A 21,363-nucleotide genomic window follows, 5' to 3' on the forward strand; every position below is an offset into this window, starting at 1 on the left:
CAATAAGACAAAAAAACCACCAACAGATTGGGAAAGGATCTTCACCTATCCTAAATCAGATAAGGGACTAATATCCAATATATATATAAAGAACTCAAGAAGGTGGACTCCAGAAAGTCAAATAACCCCATTAAAAAATGGGGCTCAGAACTGAACAAAGAATTCTCACCTGAGGAATACCGAATGGCAGAGAAACACCTGAAAAAATGTTCAACATCCTTAATCATCAGGGAAATGCAAATCAAAACAACCCTGAGATTCCACCTCACACCAGTCAGAATGGCTAAGATCAAAAATTCAGGTGACAGCAGATGCTGGCGAGGATGTGGAGAAAGAGGAACACTCCTCCATTGTTGGTGGGATTGCAAGCTTGTACAACCACTCTGGAAATCAGTCTGGCGGTTCCTCAGAAAATTGGACATAGTACTACCGGAGGATCCAGCAATACCTCTCCTGGGCATATATCCAGAAGATGTCCCAACCGGTAAAAGGACACATGCTCCACTATGTTCATAGCAGCCCTATTTATAATAGCCAGAAGCTGGAAAGAACCCAGATGTCCCTCAACAGAGGAATGGATACAGAAATTATGGTACATTTACACAATGGAGTACTACTCAGCTATTAAAAAGAATGAATTTATGAAATTCCTAGCCAAATGGATGGACCTGGAGGGCATCATCTTGAGTGAAGTAACACAATCACAAAAGAACTCACACAATATGTATTCATTGATAAGTGGATATTAGCCCAAAACTTAGGATACCCAAGATATAAGATACAATTTGATAAACGCATGAAACTCAAGAAGAATGAAGACCAAAGTGTGGACACTGTGCACCTTCTTAGAATTGGGAACAAAACACCCAGGGAAGGAGTTACAGAGACAAAGTTCGTAGCTGTGATGAAAGGATGGACCATTTAGAGACTGCCGTATCCAGGGATCCATCCCATAATCAGCTTCTAAACGCTGACACCATTGCATACACTAGCAAGATTTTGCTGAAAGGACCCAAATATAGCTGTCTCTTGTGAGACGATGCCGGGGCCTAGCAAACACAGGAGTGGATGTTTACAGTCAGCTATTGGATGTATCACAGGGCTCCCAATGGAGAAGCTAGAGAAAGTACCCAAGGAGCTAAAGGGATCTGCAACCCTATTGTTGGAACAACATGATGTACTAACCAGAACCCTGGAGCTCTTGTCTCTAGCTGCATATGTATCGAAAGATGGCCTAGTCGGCCATCAATGGAAAGAGAGGCCCATTGGACTTGCAAACTTTATATGCCCCAATATAGGGGAATGCCAGGGCCAAAAGAATGGGAATGGGTGGGTAGGGAAGTGGGGGGCGCTATGGGGGACTTTTGGGATAGCATTGGAAATGTAATTGAGGAAAATTGTAATAAAAATGTAATAAAAACATTAAAAATATTAAAAATCAAAAAAAAAAAAACACAAGAACTCTACATAAGTGTCACCTCTTCCAGCGCCAAGTACCAAACGATGCTGTGGCGTAATGAGCTTGTGGGGGTGGGGATGTGGGCAGTCCAGAAGGCTTCGAGAGATGGCATAGGGTAAGTGTACATGAAGGATAGGTTGTCCAGGCCCTTGACAATGCTCTCAAACCCTCTCTGTGCCAATGAGTCTTAGCACAAAAGGCAGCCAGGGAGGCGAATGCTCACCCATATTCCTGGTTTGCCTTTTCTGCCTGGCACATTGCTTGGCTTCTTTTTTCAGCCTCCTCACAGTCCAGGTGGAGCCTCGTGCCTGAGCACTGGCCAAAGAAGGAGGCCAGTTTCAGCCTTGGCTCATAAACATTTCCCGTTGGTGGCGTTCCACTTCCTAGTTCCTCTTGAAGCAACTTTAGAGGCTGAGCATTGAAGAATGCTCCAAGGCAGAGGCTGCAGAAGGACTATGTGAGATGGAGACTCCTGCTCTTCCCACCCTTGCTGCTTGTGCTAGGTTTCAGACAAGAGATAGCCATTACTGGGCTTTATTTAATTGTCCTGTTCTGCATAAAGTCATTTACATGTTCGGATCATTATGGCCATTATCCAAGGCTGATACATATGGTATTGTTGCTGTCATTTATAACATTTCTGGTTTTCACATTAGTAAAAACTATTGGACTTAGAACTGGATGTGATGGTATGCATCTATAATCTCAATACTCAGAAGGCACAGGCTGGGACAATATGAGTTTGAGGCTAGCCTAGGCTACACAGTAAGGCTTTGCCTAAGGGTAAGTCCGCACACAGACTAAGTTACACACACAATGACTCTGTCTGTCTTTCTGTCTGTCTCTGTCTCTCTCTATCTCTCTCTCTCCATCCTTCCTTGAATCTGTTAATTAAACAACAAAAATTTATTCTGATGTAAGCGTAATAAATAAACATTTTAGTAACGTTTGATGGTTCATGCCTCTCTTAGTACTCAGAAGGCTGAGGCAGGGGGATTGCATGAAAATTTGAGACCAGTCTTAGATGCACGGTAAAATTAAGAAAATTCCAGAGAGGCCTTGTCATGAATGAATTATCTTCACTGGATTTTAAATGTAGTGTTTCCTGGGAAAAGAACATCCATAAACCAGTGTATGTAAGAGATGGCCAGGGTCTTCCAGCCCAACAGCCTCGTTTTATAAATGAGAAAACATGGAGGTAAGAAAGGACAGAAAAATCTTCATATAAAAAGTTTTTAAAATATCAGTTTTATTTAAGTTTTTATTTATGTGTATATGAATATTTGTGCTATCTGCATATGCTCCCTGTGCTATGTGTATATGCTATGTGTATATGCTATTCCCTGTGTGGGGTGCCCTTGGAAGCCAGAGGAGGACAACAGATCTCCTGGACCTAGAGTTACAACATGGATTGGGAAAGGTTTATGAAGTTCTACCCCTAGCTGAGATGGCTGCCTAGGTAAGGAGAGGAGGTTTCTTCAAACATCCCCTGAGAGGCTTCCCACAGCTCCAGCTGATGGTCCTATGCCCACTCACAACAGGCAGGACTAAGCACACCCAGGGGGCTTAAAAAACAAAGCAACAACAACACTGTGGCAGTTTGAATAGGAATGGCCCCCATAGACTCCTGGGTTAGGATGCTTGGCCATAGGGAGTGGCACTGTTAGGAGGTGTGGCCTTGTTACAGGAAGTGTATCACTGTGGAGGGTGGGCTTTGAGGTCTCCTGTGCTCAACCTTCTCCAAGTGTAGCACACAATCTCTTCCTGCTCTCTGTGGATCCAGACATAGAACTCTCAGTTCCTACTGCAGCACCAGGTCTACCTACATGCTGCCATGTTCCCAGCCATGACAATAGAACTAAACCTCTAAAACTGTAAGCCAGCCCCAAATTAAGTGTTTTAGTTTACAAGAGTTGCCAGGGTCATAGTGTCTCTTCCCAGCCACAAAACCCAAACTAAGATAAACAAGGAGGGGGGAGGAGGATGGAGAGGAAGAGGAAGAGGAGAAGGAGGAGTGGGAGGAGATGGGGGAGGAAGAGGAGGAAGGGGAAGAGGAAGAGGGGGAGGAGAAGGGGGAGGGGGAGAAAGAAGAGGGAGAGGAGGAGGGGGAGGAAGAAGAGGGAGAGGAGGAGAGAGAGGAGAAGGAGGGGAAGGAGGAGGAGGGGAAGGAGGAGGAGGGGAAGGAGGAGGAGGGGAAGGAGGAGGAGGGGAGGAGGGGGAGGAAAAGGAGGAAGAGGAAGAGAACCAGAGGAAGCACATGAAGTTGGGAGAGAAAACCAGTGGTGGATGCAGAGGAATTGGAGGATGGGGAGAAATTTGATCAAAATGCATTGTGTGAGTGTATAAAATTCTCAATAAAAAGTAAAATGTTAAAGAAAAATTGAAAATATATATTTTTTTCAGAAGAAGTTTTCATATGACAAAAACAGGCTGTAGCACATATGAAAGCAGTTTTAACAGGACTCCATTTAGTTCCTGCCTTCGATGTTGTCTAGGACCAGACAAGAAGGAGAAGCAACCTGGGTCAGAACAGTATTAAGAGCCTTCCATGCCTCAGATCCAACAGTGCTCAGGAGGAAAATATCCCTCATCCAACAGAGAGGGGCCTATTCAAAAGGAGAGCTGAGCCATGACATATTTTCCCAGAGGAAGACATTTCTAAACAAACAAAATTGCACTGTTCCCTAGAAGATTGGCAGGAAGTAATGCATTTCCACCCTGCTCTGTGCCCCAGGGGGAGGAGTGTGAAAACTCAGGAGCCTGTATCCAGTTCTCTGCTGACACTGAAAGACACTGTTGTAGACATGTCTGCACACTCCTGATTTATAGACACAACATGTTCTGTCTGGGAGGGAGCACAGTGAAATGGGGTTCTTACTCGGGAGCTTAACTGGGTGTGCAGTTAGTGAGAAAGATGCTCCTTAGTTACATGTTCTGTGCCTAGGCAGCAGGTTTAGGTGCGGCCATACCGGATTCCTATGTTTAGAGCAAAGCTTATGTGTTGTTCAGTATTCCATTCCTAACAGTGTTCTAGTGCACAGAGCAGCCATTGACAGATCATGGTTCCAGGGGTTCTTTGCACAGGTCCAGCAAGTGATTTAATTGATGCTACAATGAGTCTGGCAATGTAGAGGATAGAAGGAAATGCTAATGTCATTCATTCTTAGTGTTCTTCATATTTTTCATAGTGTGGGCAGTCAGTTAGATGTGTTGTACAAGCTAAGAAAGTACTCAGTGACTGAGCTACATCACCAGCCCTTCTTCATACTCTCCGATCTGGACTCATCTAACTTGGGAAGACAAAATTCCACTTCACTACATTCTTGGGGGACAGTTTCTTTGAAGCAGACCTGCACCCATGTGTGGCTGGTTTCTACCTGTATGGATCTTGGGAGGAAATCTGAAAGGAGGCAGGGGAGGAAGGGAAACAGGACAGATGAGGCAGGCAGAAAAGTGGGTCATCTTAAGTCGGTCTGTGTGAACCCATCGGGAGCGCAGGCTGATGTTGTACAGAGCATGTTGGTTCACTAAGGCTCAGGGACTGACATGCCATTTTCTAGGATAACTTTCAAGGGAAATGAACAACGTTTGGCTGTGAGATGGAGCCCATTTCCCAGGTAAAGTGGATCTGGTCAGCGCACCAATGGCACCCAAGGCAATAGAGCTTCTCTCTCACTTGAGCCAAAGGCTGAGATGTGATCACAGTGGATCTTGTTCTGACATTTTCTTTTATGGACTAAAACATTTGAAGAAATGAACAATTGAATGTTGGTTTTTAAGGCTCCTGTGAGTTTCTGATTTCCATTACACATCCCTTAAAATTTACATATAAAATGGAAGAATGTTAGCCTTAACTTCATAGGAGGAAAAAAGTCAAAGCCATCTTCTTCAAATGTCTTCTTAATCCTAAATATAAAATCACAACCATGCGGGGGGGAGAATCCAAGACAAGGTTTCTCTGTGTAGCCATGGCTGTCCTGGAACTTGCTCTGTAGACCAGGCTGGCCTCAAACCAGACCTGCCTCTGCCTTTGAAGTGCTGGGATTAAAGGTGTGCATGACCACTACCCACCTGATTTCATTTTTTTTTTAAATTTGAGGGACTTAAAGAGGACAGGAACTCCACAGGAAGACCAACAAAGTCAGCTAACCCTTGGAGGATCTCAGAAACCGAAATCAAAGATCGAGCATGGACTGGACCTAGGTCCCAGGCACATATGTAGCTGATGTGCAGCTTGGTCTTCATGCAGGTCCTCAACACCTGGAGTAGGGCTGTCCCTGAACCTGTTGCCTGCCTGTGGATCCTGTTTCCCTAACTGGGCCTCCTTGTCTGGCCTCAGTGGGAAAGGATGTGTCTAGTCTTTCAGTAAATGATGCATGGGATGAGAGCAGGGTGACACCTGCGGAGGGGCTTCCCCTTCTCAGAGGAGAAGGGGAGGTAGAATGAGGGGAGGAGCTATGAAGGGGATCTGGGGAGAGAGGAGGCTGATATTTTGATGTAAAGTGAATAAATAAAAAAATTAGAGCCATCACCCATGACTTCATTACTGTAAGCCACAAGTTTCCAAGTTGCCACACATTTAGAGATACTTGCATGGATATGATATGCTAGGCATTCTGTGGTGTCTAGACTGGCAATGGAGAGAATAAGTTCAAAGTTTTGTGAATTCTCAGACAGTGAAGTGATAGCAACCTCTATGCTAATACACAAGAGAATTCTGAGGGGACACACAGGACAAGCACCTAACCCAGGCTGGGGACACAGGGTAACTTTTACAGAAGAGCAAACATCTAGGTCACCACACTCAAGATAGTTGAACTGCTGTGGTTTGAATGTGCCCCACAAAACACATGTGTTGGAAACCTAATTCTCTTTGCAGCCTTCTTCAGAGGCAGGACCTAGGAGGGCTACTTAGGCCATGAGAGCTCTGCCCCTGTGAATGACAAACACACTCATCATGGAAGGACCTTGTTGTAACACCTTTCTTGCTCCCTCTCGCTCCCTGGTCAATGGCTTCGGCCACATTCTGCCTGAGATGAAAAGGCCTCCTGAAATGTGATTCCCTAGATCTTAGACTCCCCACACTCAAGATTCCAATCTACCTGCTCTTACAAATCATCTAGCCTTAAGTACTTTGTTACAGTACCTTCAAAATCAACAGATGCACTCAGCCTAACAGTTTCCCTCACCAGGTGCCACTGTATTCCCTGACACAGCCCACTCTGAGAAAATCTATTACCTCTTACTAGAGGAGGGCTTGAGACTGCTTACTCACCTCTCTATCTCAAAACAACAAATTTGGTGAAATGAGACATTTGGGGAAACTATATACTTTATACGATGTATTTTTTAATGTGCATAAAGTCAGCCACCCTTAAACAGATATGCTTGTTGACATGAATAGCTTCAGGCATTTTTACCTTTTTGATATTCCTACCTCCAGATACTAATACATACCCACAGCCCACATTAAAATAATTCTTGCTAATAAAAAGTTAAAAGGATTTTTATAATTTATTTAAGAAGTATTTGCCTATGAGCAAATTACTAAGTTGTGATTTGTTGTGGTTCTCAGCAACACAAAATCTAACTTAAATTTTACTTTGAGTATTACTAATACTCTAATGAACACTAAATTCACTTCTGCACAAAAATGCAAACCATATTTAATGGTGACTTCATTGGATACTTATTAACTCCCATTTATATTTTTCTTTTGCATTAGATCAAATATAGACGCCATGGCTAGTGTAGCAGCTGGCCACCAGAAATCAGGTTGCCGATTGCCACAAAGGATTACCTTGTAACTACCACATAAAAGTGCCAAGCAGCCAAAAGCTACAGGCTATGTAAACACTGGCCTGGAGCAAAGATTAAAAATGAGTCCTTCTGCATAGTACCATGCTAGGTCTCATTGAGGAATTTTTAGTGACACACACACATGACGACTATGTGTGTACACCTAATATATGTATGTGCATTAATAAATGTATATGCATACACTAATATATTTAATGCAATTTAGAATATAAGGCTATAAATTTTTATTATCTCACACTTATAACTTCATAGGACTAAAACAACACCATATCAACAATACTGTATCAAAGAACCTAAATGGACATACAAAAGAGCTTGTATAATAGACTATTTGATTCCAAACCCCAGATGGTATAGAATCATTAAGGTAGATTATTTTTTAAGAATTCTTTTAAGAATATCTAAGGTTAAAGTGCAGGATCTGTGTATTAAAAACAACAAAGCAGACAAACAAAAACAATCTGAGGACTGAGGTGGTAGAACCACCTGTTTACCAAAATTGAAACGTCTGCCCCTGCCCTGAATGACAACATCCCAAGAGGAGGCAAAGTAGAGATCCAAGAGAACCTAAGAGCAGGAAGCTGAACACCGCAGAAGCCCCTCCCTTCCCAGATGAGGCAAGTAAAGGTCTAAGATGTTAGAGGCACACTTTATGAATGGTCGTTCCCTACTTTACTGAGAAAGTAACCCCAAATTGGATGCCTGCCCGCAAAGTACAGGGGTGTGACATCTTCATTATTAGAGTCCTGCTACTTAAGTGTCTTCTTGGAAGATTTTCTCAATCATGAAACTCCACAGCTATCTTTACTTTCATAATTTTGTGGAAGTAACAAGTGCAGGGTTGGAGCCAGAGAGATGAGCTAAACTCCTGGCTCCGGAGCTGCTTCGTTCTGATCTTTGCTTATTTTCTCCAACTTTCAGACCTTCAAGTTCTCTGTCTGGAAAGATGGGGTGCCATTGCCTAGTATTCATGAATATCCTAGAATTAAAGATGAGAAGACAGACATCTGTACATATTACATGCTTTATGCAATAGTTCATCGATTATTTTAAATAAACAGCCAGGCTCTAATTGCATAATGCATCTTCCCTGTAGCTGACTGTGCAAATGTTTTTCTGAAATTTTATTAAAAAAAAATCTAGAGTTGGACCCACAAAGAAGAAAATCCAATCATTCTGGCTACCAGTTTTGTGGTAATAGCTTACGCTGCCTTTTCTGAGGAAGAAAGATACCCATGGGGCTCATTCTCATGACTCTAGTACTGCACAAAGTGTTTTTTAGATGACTCTTTCATTACTATCTAATATTCATGACAGGAATAAAATCTATCCAAGTAGTTGACTCAAGTTCAATTTCCCAAGTACATTTTTAAGACCAAATCATTTCTGCTGAACCAGAACTTTCCACACAATATGGTCTTTGTGTGCATCAAAACCTCACAACTAAGAAGCACACACCAAGCATTCTTTCACGGTAGGATCCACATGGTTTTTAAAAAAAATTCTTACACTTGTTTGACTTTTTCTATTTCTTCACCATCTTCCCAGAAATGTTATTTCACTAAACACAGGCATTACAAAAGCCCTGACTCATTAGGCTGGTATCAAAAACAGTGGATGCCAATAATGTATCTTAAGATTATATCATTGGAAATGGTTCATATGAGTGAATCTCCACAACATTCCATACAGGGCAATGTTATGTCCCTGACTGACAGATGACGAAGGAGTGTCTTGGCTACGTAAAGTTGCTGGGCCCACATTACACATTCTGGATTTAAACCTGGACCTGGTTAGCAGTGAGGTGTGTACCCTTCCCCACATGAACAGGATCCAAGTGCATAGCCGTCTTCGTGACAGTTCATCTCTTACAAAGAAGTAAGGCCAGTGACTGCTACCCATGGGGATGATGGAACCATTGAGGAAATGAGGATTCCAACATAGGTTTGCCCTCAATTCAAAAATGAACACACTCTCCACATGGAAGAACTGAGGTATGTTTACTCATAATTTGTGTATCTTCTTTTGGTAAATCTAAGTCAGAAGAGAGGCTTCTTTTAGTAAATCTAAGTCAGAAATTTTAATTCTAAAATTTTCCTTTGGGTACTTGCCAGAAAATTGATCTTGGAGGAAACAGTACTCAGCAGTATAAAGAAGCTGTCTTTCTTTCTTTTTCTTTTTCTTTTTTTCTTTTTTCTGGTATTTTTAATTCGTTTACTACCTATATGATCTCTATTTATCTATCTCTCATTTATCAATAATCTATCCCCTACACACACACTCTATCTATCTAACTATATCATATGTTAATATATTGAGCTCTCTAGCAATAATCTGTCTATAACTTCTATCATTTATTTTCTCCATATATAAACTATCTCTCTATCCCTGATTTGTCTCTATCTATCTGTCTATCGATCGATCGATCCATCTATCTATGTATCTATCTTTCTACCTACCTACTACCTACTTACCTTGCATACCTACTCTATCTGATTTCCCTTAGGGCCATATGAATGTTAGGGTGGAGACTAGCATACATCAGAGACGTTTGAAGATCACAAGAAAGGCCCTGTACTCAGATACTAAGAAAAAAGAAAGTAAGTAGGAGGGGGTGGGACAGGAGGGGGAAGATTTATAGGAAAAAGAAGGAAAAGCACAGAATGTTTTAGTTGGACTGACTTAGAGTGAAACCTGGATGCCGGACTGAATTAGCTTGAACCATCACTTTCAACATGCCGGTCTGTTGGCTTCCAAGGACAAGGTGGAAACTTACTCTGGGAAGTCTAGCTAGACTTACTTATGGCCTCGAGCCCAGTGTCAAATAAGATTTGTATCCAAGAGTCCAAGATCCCCCTTGGGAAAAGCCAGAATAAGCTAGAAATATTAGAAGAGGTTATATCTTCTCTTTTTTATTATTTCTCAAAATCTCCTACCCTCTTGGTAAATTCAGTGGTAACATTGGCACCAGACTCATCAAAAGAGGTCACCCTTTTCCTAAGGTAACCACGAGGTGATAGTATGAGGTTTGGGCTGTAAGACTTTGCTGTCAATAAGAGAAGGCAGAGAATTGAAAAATGTTTGAAAGGGGCTTTTCGATTTCTTTGGTTGAGAATCCCACCATTCTCTTAGCTCTGTGTCATGGTTATTGCCACAATTAAGCAGAATAGGCTTAATTGTGAAGTGTTTGCTCTCAGTATTCTCTAAGCAGTCCTGAATCTACCACTGCCTACAGAGAGACCAGGATGGAATATGCCACCTAAGATGGTTCTCAACCTGTGTCTAATTACTTCTATCAAAACCTGATCCTGCTAAGTGATTCTTTTAGACCTTTATCTCCCCCCACACACCCCAGCCTTCAGCTCATCTGACTAAATAGATCAGAGTCCTCTAAGTGACTACTCTTCTTTAACCAGACCTTCCTCCTTCCTCCTCAATGGTCTCTAAAAGAATCATTGTTCTCCCTGCCAAGGAGAATAGGCATAAGAGCCTATCCTGATTTTTTTCCTCCTCTAGGCAGTTTACAGATAGCTTTCTTTATTAACTGAAACTATGCTTGCTTTCATAATCTTCCCTGCAGATTCTATAATGGGAAAATTTTCAAGCTAGTGTGGTAAATGGCATGGTGCAGGTGCTCAGTTATGATATGTCTGACTGAGAAAAATATGTGTTGTTCTTCCTTCTAGCAAAGCAGCTACATCACAGTTCCATGGCACTGCGATGTTATTTCGTGGGAATAGTATTTCCTTAATTTGTATGCCAGACGGTACTGTCTTCAGATAACTTTTCTAAGGCAATAATCACCCAGTCTTCTTTAAAAGCCATGTGGTTTCATACCGAGTGAATGCCCCTGACAATCAGATTTACAAAAGAACTCCATTCCCATCCAAGCATATTTCATAATGAGCATCAGACACATCCTCAGAGCTTTCCTTCTAAATGGAGGGAGAGAGGAAAATGAAAGCCAAGCATCAATATCTTATCACTTTATGATAGCTCTCAAGTTTTATTAGTAAAGATGAACATATGTGGATAGAAAAGTATTTCTTTAAAAAAATCTGCTTTCATATATGGATTTTAAGAAAAATGATTCTAAAACCAAAGGATTCAAACACTAACCTAACAGGGTTGGGTCAGAGTTCTTTGCCAAAACTGGGCTCTATGCATAGATAAATCAAATAAACTCACTCAACCAAATCTCCAGACTTGCTGTTTTCGGGGCTTTGGAAACCATGAAGGAATCTAGGTGTGTAACCACACAGGATCTTAGCCTATGTGCTTAGCCAAAACATATAAATACATCTAGATACTCCTCCCACATACATACAAGACATACATAAATCTAACTCTCAGGGAAGGCCATCTCAGAAGCACTAGTCTAAACATGTTCTAGAGTGAAACTTGGTCCATTTGGTAAACAGACACTGTGATGAGATTTTAAACAAATGTAAAGTTACTATTAAAAAGGTGGGATAAGAAGAGATTTCAAGTCCCATAGCTATGCATCCAGAAGAAAAAATTAATTTCTTTCTTTTCTTTTCTTTCTTTCTTTTTTGCAGTATTAGGAATTAAAACTATGGCTCCATCCATACTAGCTTAAAACTATCCAGACTGGCCTTGAGCTCAATTTGTAGCCCCAAAAGACCTTCTTCAATCCTGGAATTACAGGCTTGTGTCACCAGGTCTGGCCCTCCATTTCTATATTCTTGAGAAACATGATGGGAAGCTATAGCCTGGTCTAACAGAGTAGAGAAGTAAGTTTTCTAAGCAAGTGTTAGCCTCTTAAGGCATGTATCAACCCCCAGGGAATACTATTTGAATGCTGTGTTGATCTTCATTGGACAAGATGTAAGATCTTCATTGCCATTCGCTATGATTCAGGAGTTAAGAGAAATATGGAGTTCCTCACAAGTCTAAATCAGAGATAATTTAGTAAGATAGAGAATGAAGAGACAGACACATGCTGAGGTCACAAGACATGAGAAGTTAAGCTGGTACTGACCTGGAAGCTCCCTCCCACCCTATTGCCTAGCCTTCACAGTGGTAGAGAGTGCTGTGCCAGCTCTAGGGAAGAAAAGCCATCAATGGTCCTATCCAGCTGTGACCTCTGCAAGTTACAAGAAGGATCAGCCTGCCAATGCATATCCATTGGTGCAATAGCAGCATGAATATTATTAGGGTAGCCAACTATTTTCTGTTTGGATTTAAATCCACTCAACAGTATGGGATTTATGCCTGGTGTTGTAAATGAAGCTGAGGACCCATGGCTGGGTAGGCCATAGAACCTAGGAGAGAACCCACTACCGTTATTTTGCTAAATGTATCCAGTATTTTTATAAATATTATACCCATAGGTTAGTGCAGTTTCTTATTTCAGTAAATGCTGATTAATACAGATTCTCAACTGGTCAAAATGCAGAGTATAAATGAGTGTGGTGTTGAGGTGTCAACTGAACATCTCTATCATATCCTCCTTTCTCCAAGGCTCAGGGAACATCATGGAAGAAGGGAAAGAAGGTGCTTCATAGCCTCACCCAGAAGCTAATGTCTTAAAAGAAGAGCATGAAGAGGTGAATATGAAGAGGGCTTCCTTACAAACTGACAGAAGGATGTCATCTGTCTGTTCTCACAATATGCGGAGATTGTCAACATTAATCTTGTAAGAGACAAGAAGATTAGAAAAGATCAGAGGATGACAGTTCTGGCTGTTGACAAATTCAATAGAATTAAGATTAAAGAAAGAACTATCCGTGTGGACCATACGTCAAACTACCAGGCTCTTTGGGAATCAGAAGCTGTGGATGATATGACTAGAGGCTCCAGGGGAAGGACTGTGGTGCCAATACAACTCCATCAATTTCTCCTGAAGTCTCTGAAGATGAAGATGTCAAACTCACAAATAAAAAAGAGAGAGAAAAAGGAAAATGAGAAGATTGAACACAAGGTCCAAGCTGGCATGCCATCCTGCACTTTGTCCTTCAGAAGCAAGAGAGTAAAGGAAATGGATGGGCATTGCTCAAAGAAGCACAGCAGCAAGAACTCAGAGAGAGCACACAAGTCTGCAGGTGGAAAGGGGAAGAAGAGTCACCAGACTCTCCTGATGACAGGAGTCCCTGCCATGGTACAGCAGAGGACCCTGAGTGGGAGGCAAAGACAGAGAAACCCTCGCATGAGCACAAGTCCTCAAGTGGGAGGGAGGGAGAAGAGCTGAGCAGAGATAAGGATAGAGGGAGGAGCTCGGGTACTCATTCCAGCAGGCAGAGTGAGCATTCTGAAAGGTGGAGTCACAGAAGTAGAAGTAGGGGTCCAGATAAGTCCTATAGGCAGAAAAGGCATAGTCACTCTTGGGAGCTAGAGTCCTTCCACACCAGTGACTGTAGACATAACTTAAGCCTGTTCCAGTTGCCCAGTTCTTTGAAAAATAATTTTGTTACATAAATATCAAAAGGGGGGGTGGAATGACCAGAGGTTGGAAAAGACTGTTGTAAAATGTTTTCTAGACATGCCGGGGCTGTGGTTCATATGAGCTCCCAGCAGCTATAGGCACACACATCGGACCTACATGTTATCACACCAGTCAAAAGTCCAGCGTGTTGGTTGGAGGAACTTACAAAGCCCTACCCCAACCTGAGGGATGCTGGGGAAGAGACAGATTTCTTTAGGGATATGGCCTCTGATGGGTTGTCCATCATCCAGTGAATAGTCCTATACACATGCATACACAGATCTCATTAACTGAGCTCAGTAGATTAAAACAAGAGCAAGTTGGGAGGGAAAGTTGGTGATGGAGATCTGGGAGGAGCTGAAGAGGTGAAATGGTAAAATATGATCAAAATATATTGAATACATATGTGAAATTATCAAAGAATAAATAAAAATAATTTTAAAAGGAAGATAGCGTCTCTTTCATTTGAAAATGTACTATTTTTTTATTTAGGTCAATTTTTTATTTTTCTAGGTAAACCTGACTGCATTTTACGATGAACTTGTATATGTATGCATTATGCAGGCATATAGGCACACATACACGTATGTTTACACATGCTGATTTATGATCTTTAGCCACACACTGTTCTAAAGTTGCCCCACTGTTCCTGTTCTTTACAAAAACAGTTCTTCCTGTTTGAAATGGCTTTCCTCTTCTCATCTCCTCTGTCTTCCAATCAAGAAGCAGCTTCGAGGGCACCTCCTTGGGGAATCCGTCCCAGACCCTCTAAGCCTGGCTTGATTCCCACTCTTTGTTCTACCAGAACTCTGATCCCACTATAACATGTGGTAAAGTTTTAAAAATTGAATTTCTCCCAGTAGATCAAAACCCTCCAAGCCTGGCTTGGTGGAAACTTGTCAATGAAACAAATGTCATATTTCAGCTTGATGAATTTTATACTTTATTTTGGTGCTTTCTATTTGAACCAATAAGAAGGACAAATAACTGAGATATACTAAACCAATGGAGATGCCTTTATAAACCATACTACTTGGATTTCCATCTGTGTGGTTGTTACTTTCTTTTAGGTCTGTACTTCAAGGATCTGAAAGAACTTAGAAAAACCTACTAAGCCAATAGATGCAATTGAGTACAAATAACAATCAGGCTTGGGAGCATTCAGACCAAGGTGCTACCAGCTGGGGTAAGTCTAATGAAAACAAAAACAGACGGAGAAGAAATGGCTGAAGGGAAACAGATGCATATTAGAAGTTAGACTGGCAGAAGAAAAGTACAAACCCTAATTTGGTGTCCATCTATAAAAACCTGTCTGCAGCAAACTGACTAGGCAGGAAGTCTACCTTGCTAAAGTCCAACATTTAGCAAGTTCTTACCCTCTGGCCTGGTGAGCCATCACGGCCTGGTGAACCAACACCTCCAGGGACACCCTAGGGAGGACAAGAAGAGGAAAGAGTCAGCTTTACGGAAACAGCTCACCTCTCTCCTAGACCAGACCACAACTTCCAAGCAAAGCCAGTGGCATAAAGGGAACCCCCTGGGACACAGGACTGAGACCCAGAAGTTACTACTGAGAAATAGATGTCCCCACCCTCAATCAGTCTGGCTTTCAGAAGGGTGGATGAATACAGGAAAATGTCATTACTATAGACACCCTGCCAAGGTCATAGCTGATGTCAGAAGCTTCATGTTTCTAACCCTGGCAAAAGATTAGCAGCAAAAGTAATACCTGTGGACCAGGAAGACCAGCATCTCCTTTATCTCCTTTATCACCCGGCATTCCCTGAGTATCCAAAAGTATACTGAGTTAGATTCGCAAGTTCTTGGTCCCTAGACTCAGCCCGACACTGTTACCAGAGTATTTTCAACAGTAAACTGACTTTACACTATCAGCCACATGTCTCATTTCACTTCTCACATATGCTACACCATCTATGTAAACATTCCTGCAGAACTGAATGTTCATGTACAGTAACAATTCCAATCCATAGTGTGCAGATGACCAAGCTGATAATGCTAACATGTGGCAGAGGCGAGGGGGGGGGGCAGGGGAGTGGAATACTTCAAATACTTCAATGTTATTTATGGCTTCTTTGAAATCATATATATTTCAGTGAATTAAATTAAATTTCTTTTCAAAGATATTAAGTATTTCAAAATAACCACTTAATGCCCACAATCTAAACTCGTTGAACTATATTCTGTTGACAGTAGAAATAAGGAATTGTATGATATCTTTTAATAGTCTACATTCACAATGGATACACATCCATAGTGAACTGGTTTAACAGTTGTTACCTTCTAGATTTTCAAAGTATAGTCAAGGGCTGGGGAGGGTAAGTTAGTGCCCCCCACTAAGGAAGACTATCTGAGTTTGATCCCCAGGACCAATATTAAAAACAAAAATCTGAATATGGTATCCTATGCTTGTAATCCTAACATTGGGGTGGGGCACTGGGCACAGGTGACTCCCTGGGGCTCCCTGGCCAGGTAGCCTAGTGTATTCATCAAGTTTTAAGCCAATGAAGGCACTGTCCCACAAAACCAAGGTAGGTGACTCCTAGGGAGGACACCCAAAAATGATCTCCTGCTTCTACTTACGTACACACACCTGCATTCAATACACCCACAGAAACATGTATCCATGTGCACAGTGCGTGAGTGCATGCTCACACTCATGCCACACACATACACACCACACAAACACACACAGAAATAACAATTTTACAAAAGAACTTAGACAACCAAGCAAAGGCTATCCACCTTGACCTACCATCCCCAGGTTCAATATTGTGCAAATGCTTATCCCCTACCTATTGTGCCTGTTTTTTGAAAGACCACCATTACTGAACAAGTCATTGACTGTGGCGCTGATGAATAGTCAGTCCTTGTGATTTTTCAAGTGGACTGAGACTCATTGGTAAGACACAGAATATAAGAGTTCATTCTTCATGTCCTCATGGAAAACAGATAACAATAAAGCCCAGGGGAACATGTGCACACAACTCACAGGCATGCCTTGAATGGACAGACCACTAGGTCCTTGGGGTCCAGGGGGGCCCTGGGGTCCTGCAGGACCTGTTTCTCCCCGAGGTCCCTCTGGTCCCTAGAAGGCAAGAGAGAAAAATTACTCTAGAAGTTAGGTCCTCTAGTACCCAAAAGACATTCCTGTATACAACACTCATTTCCTGATCAACTTCTAAAGATATGAAATGCTCAGAGGGTAGCAAGACACAAAGCTTCAAATAATTTACCTCCTGGGGAAAATGTCATCAGTAAGCTACAAGAATAAACACACCAGGGTTTCATCAACTTTATTTATTTTATTTCTGCATGGAAGAGTGCTGTGCCAATTATGTGAGAAAGTGGTCCACCCACAACTGCCTAACACTTCCCAAAGGAGAATGCACTGCGGGACCACCCTCCTGGTCCAGGAAGGAAACTGGATAAGCAGCCCTTTCTCCTTCTCCCCGTTGTCCTTTTCCACCCCAAGGGTGCCTTAGCCTCTTTCTGAGAATGTTACACCAAGCACGTTTTCTCCCTGGCCTCCCTGCAGAACCATAGTGTAGTTCTGCAGCCACCAAGAAGCCCGAACTCAATCTTCCCTTTTTCCCAGGGTCAAGAATCAGTAGCTCCCATCTGTTTATGCTTTAAACAACTCAACAAGGAGCCTTCGACTCAGAATATCTATTCATGACCAAGTTCTTCTTCCCTGTCAAATTTGGTGTCCACAGCAAAGGCTATTGCTTTATTAAATTAAGATCTCCTGTGCCTGGCTAATATCCTACTCTAGTGAACATGCTACAGCTGTGCATATTAATGCAGTACCACATGGTACCACTTCTGCATGAATGCATGTGTGATATATTAATCGGTGGTAAGAACATCTAGTGCCACAAACGTGTGTGTGTGTGTAAAACATTAAGACTCCTTCCTTCTAGCTTCTTTGAAATAGACTATGTTACTGTTGCCTATGGAACCTACTATACAGTGGACCATTAGAAGAAATTTCCCCTATAACTTCATACATAATGGCCAATTTTGCCTCATTCTTCATGAGCCTTGAGTAACCAGTTTTGCTCATAATTTTCACAAATTTTTAGATTCCACATATACATAAAGTCACTTGTGATTTTCTCTGCCTGGTTTATTTGCACATTGTATAAGGTCCATCTTCATGGTCACAAATGACCAAATTTGACATTCTTACCCAGGTTAATAGTATTCCATCCGGTGCAGGCATCACCTTTTCTTACCAATTCATCGTTTGATGGGTAGTTGGGCTGTTTCTGTGATTATCTATATATAGTGAGATCTCTTCAAAATACTGATTTCTTTTGTACGTATAATTTGGGTGTATACTTTGTAAATTATCTCAAATAAAAAAGCAAGTAGACTAGAGGAGACCAGTGACCATTGCTTTGTGATCCAAATTCTTATCATCTAATTGGTGCAATGAAATGAGCAGGCTCTGAGACTTTCCCTAAGGAAGGTATAGTTTATCTGTTCTCATACTATCCACAAAGATGGCAAGGTGACACCTCTGGGCCACATTTGAACAACTCTGTTGTCCAAATCTACTGCATACCTGTACCCTTTGTTTGCCAAAACTGCCAAACAGAAATAACCATACTACAGCAACCCTTTGGGAATAAGTAGTCAGAGAAAATGAGTTACTTTAGGGTCACCAAATATCTGAATTAATTCATATTCATCATGAGAACCACTGCCCACTGAGACCATTGGAAAAATAATGGAGTTCTGCTAAGTGAGGCCCTGAGAGGCAGAATCCAGGAAACACAGGAGCTCCTGGGCTCCATGGGTGACCCAGAGAAAAGGCCAGACTCAACCCTGGCCTTTCTTACAGCGTGAGATGGAGTCAGGTAAGGAACAGCAAGCCCATCCAGAAAATGATACAGATCAAATCACAATGGATACATCCCATGCCGTTGGATTAGATAACACATGATTATCTTCAGCTTGTCCTGTCGTGCATCATCTGTTTCCAATTGTAAAGTAAAACTCTTTTTTTAGTGTAATGCTCTCTGCTTTATGAACACGTATTATGTAAGTCTAATGCATCCAAAGTACTGAATCAGTAAGACAGATGATGTGGAAAAGGTGAAGAGTAATGTCACAAGACTGAGATGGAGAATCAAGTGAGAAAGGCTCTTGATGGCTGGAGAGATGGCTTGGGGGTTAAGAGCACTGGCTGCTCTTCCTGAGGACCTGCTTCACAGGCACTGCACATACAAGTGGTGTACAGACATACATTCAAAACACCCATACACATAAAACGAATCTTTATGAAAGGAAGGGCCATGAATATCATGCCAACAATAGCCAGACTATGGTCCATGACTGTACATTTGAAACAAGCATAAATACAGCATAGACTCTCAGGAAATTAATCTGAAAGCAGATGTGTAGAATCTATCAGAAAAGCAAGGCACTGGAGATAGGAGATCAGTTAAAGATTTTCCAGAATCCAAAGGGAAGGAAGGGGATGAGGCCTGAAGTCAATTAGGAACTGGGCTTCTGCCAGTCCTTAGGATGCCTTTGTGCAAAGGAGAGAAATATGTGTTTTGATGTGGGTTGGCATAGCCTGGTCATTTTGGCTGGCCGATGCCTCTGCAGTGCACGACCCGGAGCATTATACTTGGTGGCATTGGTACTGAGTATAGAAAGCAAAGCTAGGCATATGATTATATATAGTGCAAAATAGGAGAAGAAATCTAAACTGTAGGAAATTCCCTTAAAAGGACTGGGGCTAAATGGTAACTGCATGATTCTGCTTAAGACACATTTCTGTTACAGATGAAAAAATGAGAAGCATGTACCTATGAGAGCTACCTTGCAGACAAAGCCACAAGGAACACCAGCATTCTTGTCTGTCCCAAAAGTCTTTCACTTGACTGAGTTATTAACTACTTGTTTGGGTTAAAAAACACATCTTCACTATAAGTAAATTATTGTTAGACCTGAGTGTTGCAAACACGTAAGATGCTGTAAGTCACAAGAGTAAATAAAGTCACATTGAACTCCAACTTGTGCCTACTTGAGACAAAGAGAGAGCATGTTACCTTCGGACCCTGTTCACCTTGTTGGCCTTTTGGTCCTCGGAGTCCTGGACCACCCTGGCAAACAGATGTTAAGTATTAGCTCAAAGACAAATCTCCAAACTGCATACTTTCTTCATCTTTCTTCATAATATGGGATTAGGTCATTGCTATTTTATATGAAGCCCACACATTGTGTACTAGTAAACGTTCATCGTGATCTTCAGCTGGAAACTCCCCACCCAGTTCTGGCCCTTCCTGTAGAGCATTTCAGAGCCTCAGGAAATCTCTGATTCAGGTCCTTTTAAGCCTGAAAAATACTTACAGTACTTGTTTATTTAGAGCTTATATACTGCTGGTTTTAGCCACATACAAAAAGAATAAAATACTCAATTGGAATAGAATTATGTGTTTTATACCAAAACTTCATAAAAGGCCGGTGAAAAAGCCACAATTCAATTCTATTTACTTACACAGAAATAAAAATAATTTAGTGTTTTTGAAACTACAATAATTTGTATTTCTTCCCAAAATGCTCTGGCATATTGATGTAACAACTGTAATATCCTTAGTGGCAGTTGTCTTTATTCGACATATTTATGTACTATGAAATAAGTATGTGAATATATCCTTTTTGTATTTGTTCATGTTTGTAAACACACATCTAAATACATATGTGTGCATCCTCTGAATGTTTTAATGGAACAGTGCATTTAAATAAATATTTGTTAAAGCAAAATTTAGAAGTGAAAAAAATGGAAAAGCTTATTGTTAAAAATACTATATCACCTTAAAAATAATATGGTATAGATGATGTTACCCGATTTACTTAGGTTTTGCCCTTACTGAAGGTTGTATAGCAAAAACATGCTCTAGGATAAATGGGGAGGTGAGTGGTGTAAGCGCAGGCCATGAGACACTAGACAGTTTTCCTTCTGTTGTGCAAAAGGACTGAAGATCATTGAAAGTGAACTAATGCTCTCCCTATGTAATTCCAATTTCCATGAGGCATGCAGGTTGACTTGAAAATAAATCAACAGTATCAAGAGAACACATACAACATCTTACATGGAGTGGGCGGCAGGAGGATATGCCGGTCCTTCATGTGTAAGCACAGGCCCAGTGATGGGACTCATACTGAAGACTAACCACGGTGGCATAAAGGGAGGATTATGTGCATAAAGCAATGGGAGGCAGATGGCATGCTAGGAAGAAGACCATCTTGTAGATGTGTCAAAGTTTAATTTAGGATTAAGTATGTGACAGCCCTTTAGTCCAGTAGGCAGCACACCTTAGACCCAAGAGGAATGGTGTTAATGCTCTCGAAGAACATTCAAGGCTGAGCTATCAGGACTTACTGGGGGGCCAGCTGGTCCTAGAGCCACTTCATTGGTTTCTGAGCAAGAGCAGGATCGTGGAAGGTCTGGGCAGGACTCTTCATCTCGCTGAGGAGAAAAACAAAACAAAACAAAAATGTAATTGTTAACAAGACAGACTACATAAGCTTTACTGACTTTAAGAAAATACTTTAGGAGATGTTTTAAGATTTTAGATGAACATGATGGTATCAGATTCCCAAG

The 21,363-nt window shown here is 41.5% G+C and overlaps 1 protein-coding gene and 1 pseudogene across 4 annotated transcripts in view; one reads left to right on the forward strand and one right to left on the reverse strand.

Annotated features, from left to right (window-relative positions):
* Col14a1 (collagen type XIV alpha 1 chain) overlaps nt 1-21,363 on the reverse strand; it is a 232,495-nt gene that overhangs the window by 42,702 nt on the left and 168,430 nt on the right. For all 4 annotated transcript variants that reach the window (XM_021183602.3, XM_029469983.2, XM_085831724.1 and 1 more), the window contains exons 36-40: nt 21,142-21,228; nt 19,808-19,861; nt 16,735-16,830; nt 15,454-15,507; nt 15,101-15,154 (exon numbers count right to left, since the gene is read on the reverse strand). In XM_021183602.3, the coding sequence (XP_021039261.1) occupies nt 15,101-15,154; nt 15,454-15,507; nt 16,735-16,830; nt 19,808-19,861; nt 21,142-21,228 (345 nt within the window). The remainder of the gene's footprint in view (nt 1-15,100; nt 15,155-15,453; nt 15,508-16,734; nt 16,831-19,807; nt 19,862-21,141; nt 21,229-21,363) is intronic.
* Nucleotides 1,504-13,717, forward strand: LOC147000775 (RNA-binding motif protein, X-linked 2-like; annotated as a pseudogene).

This window comes from Mus caroli, unplaced genomic scaffold (genome assembly GCF_978045245.1).
Source record: "Mus caroli unplaced genomic scaffold, Mus_caroli_1 scaffold_16, whole genome shotgun sequence".
NCBI lineage: Eukaryota > Metazoa > Chordata > Mammalia > Rodentia > Muridae > Mus > Mus caroli.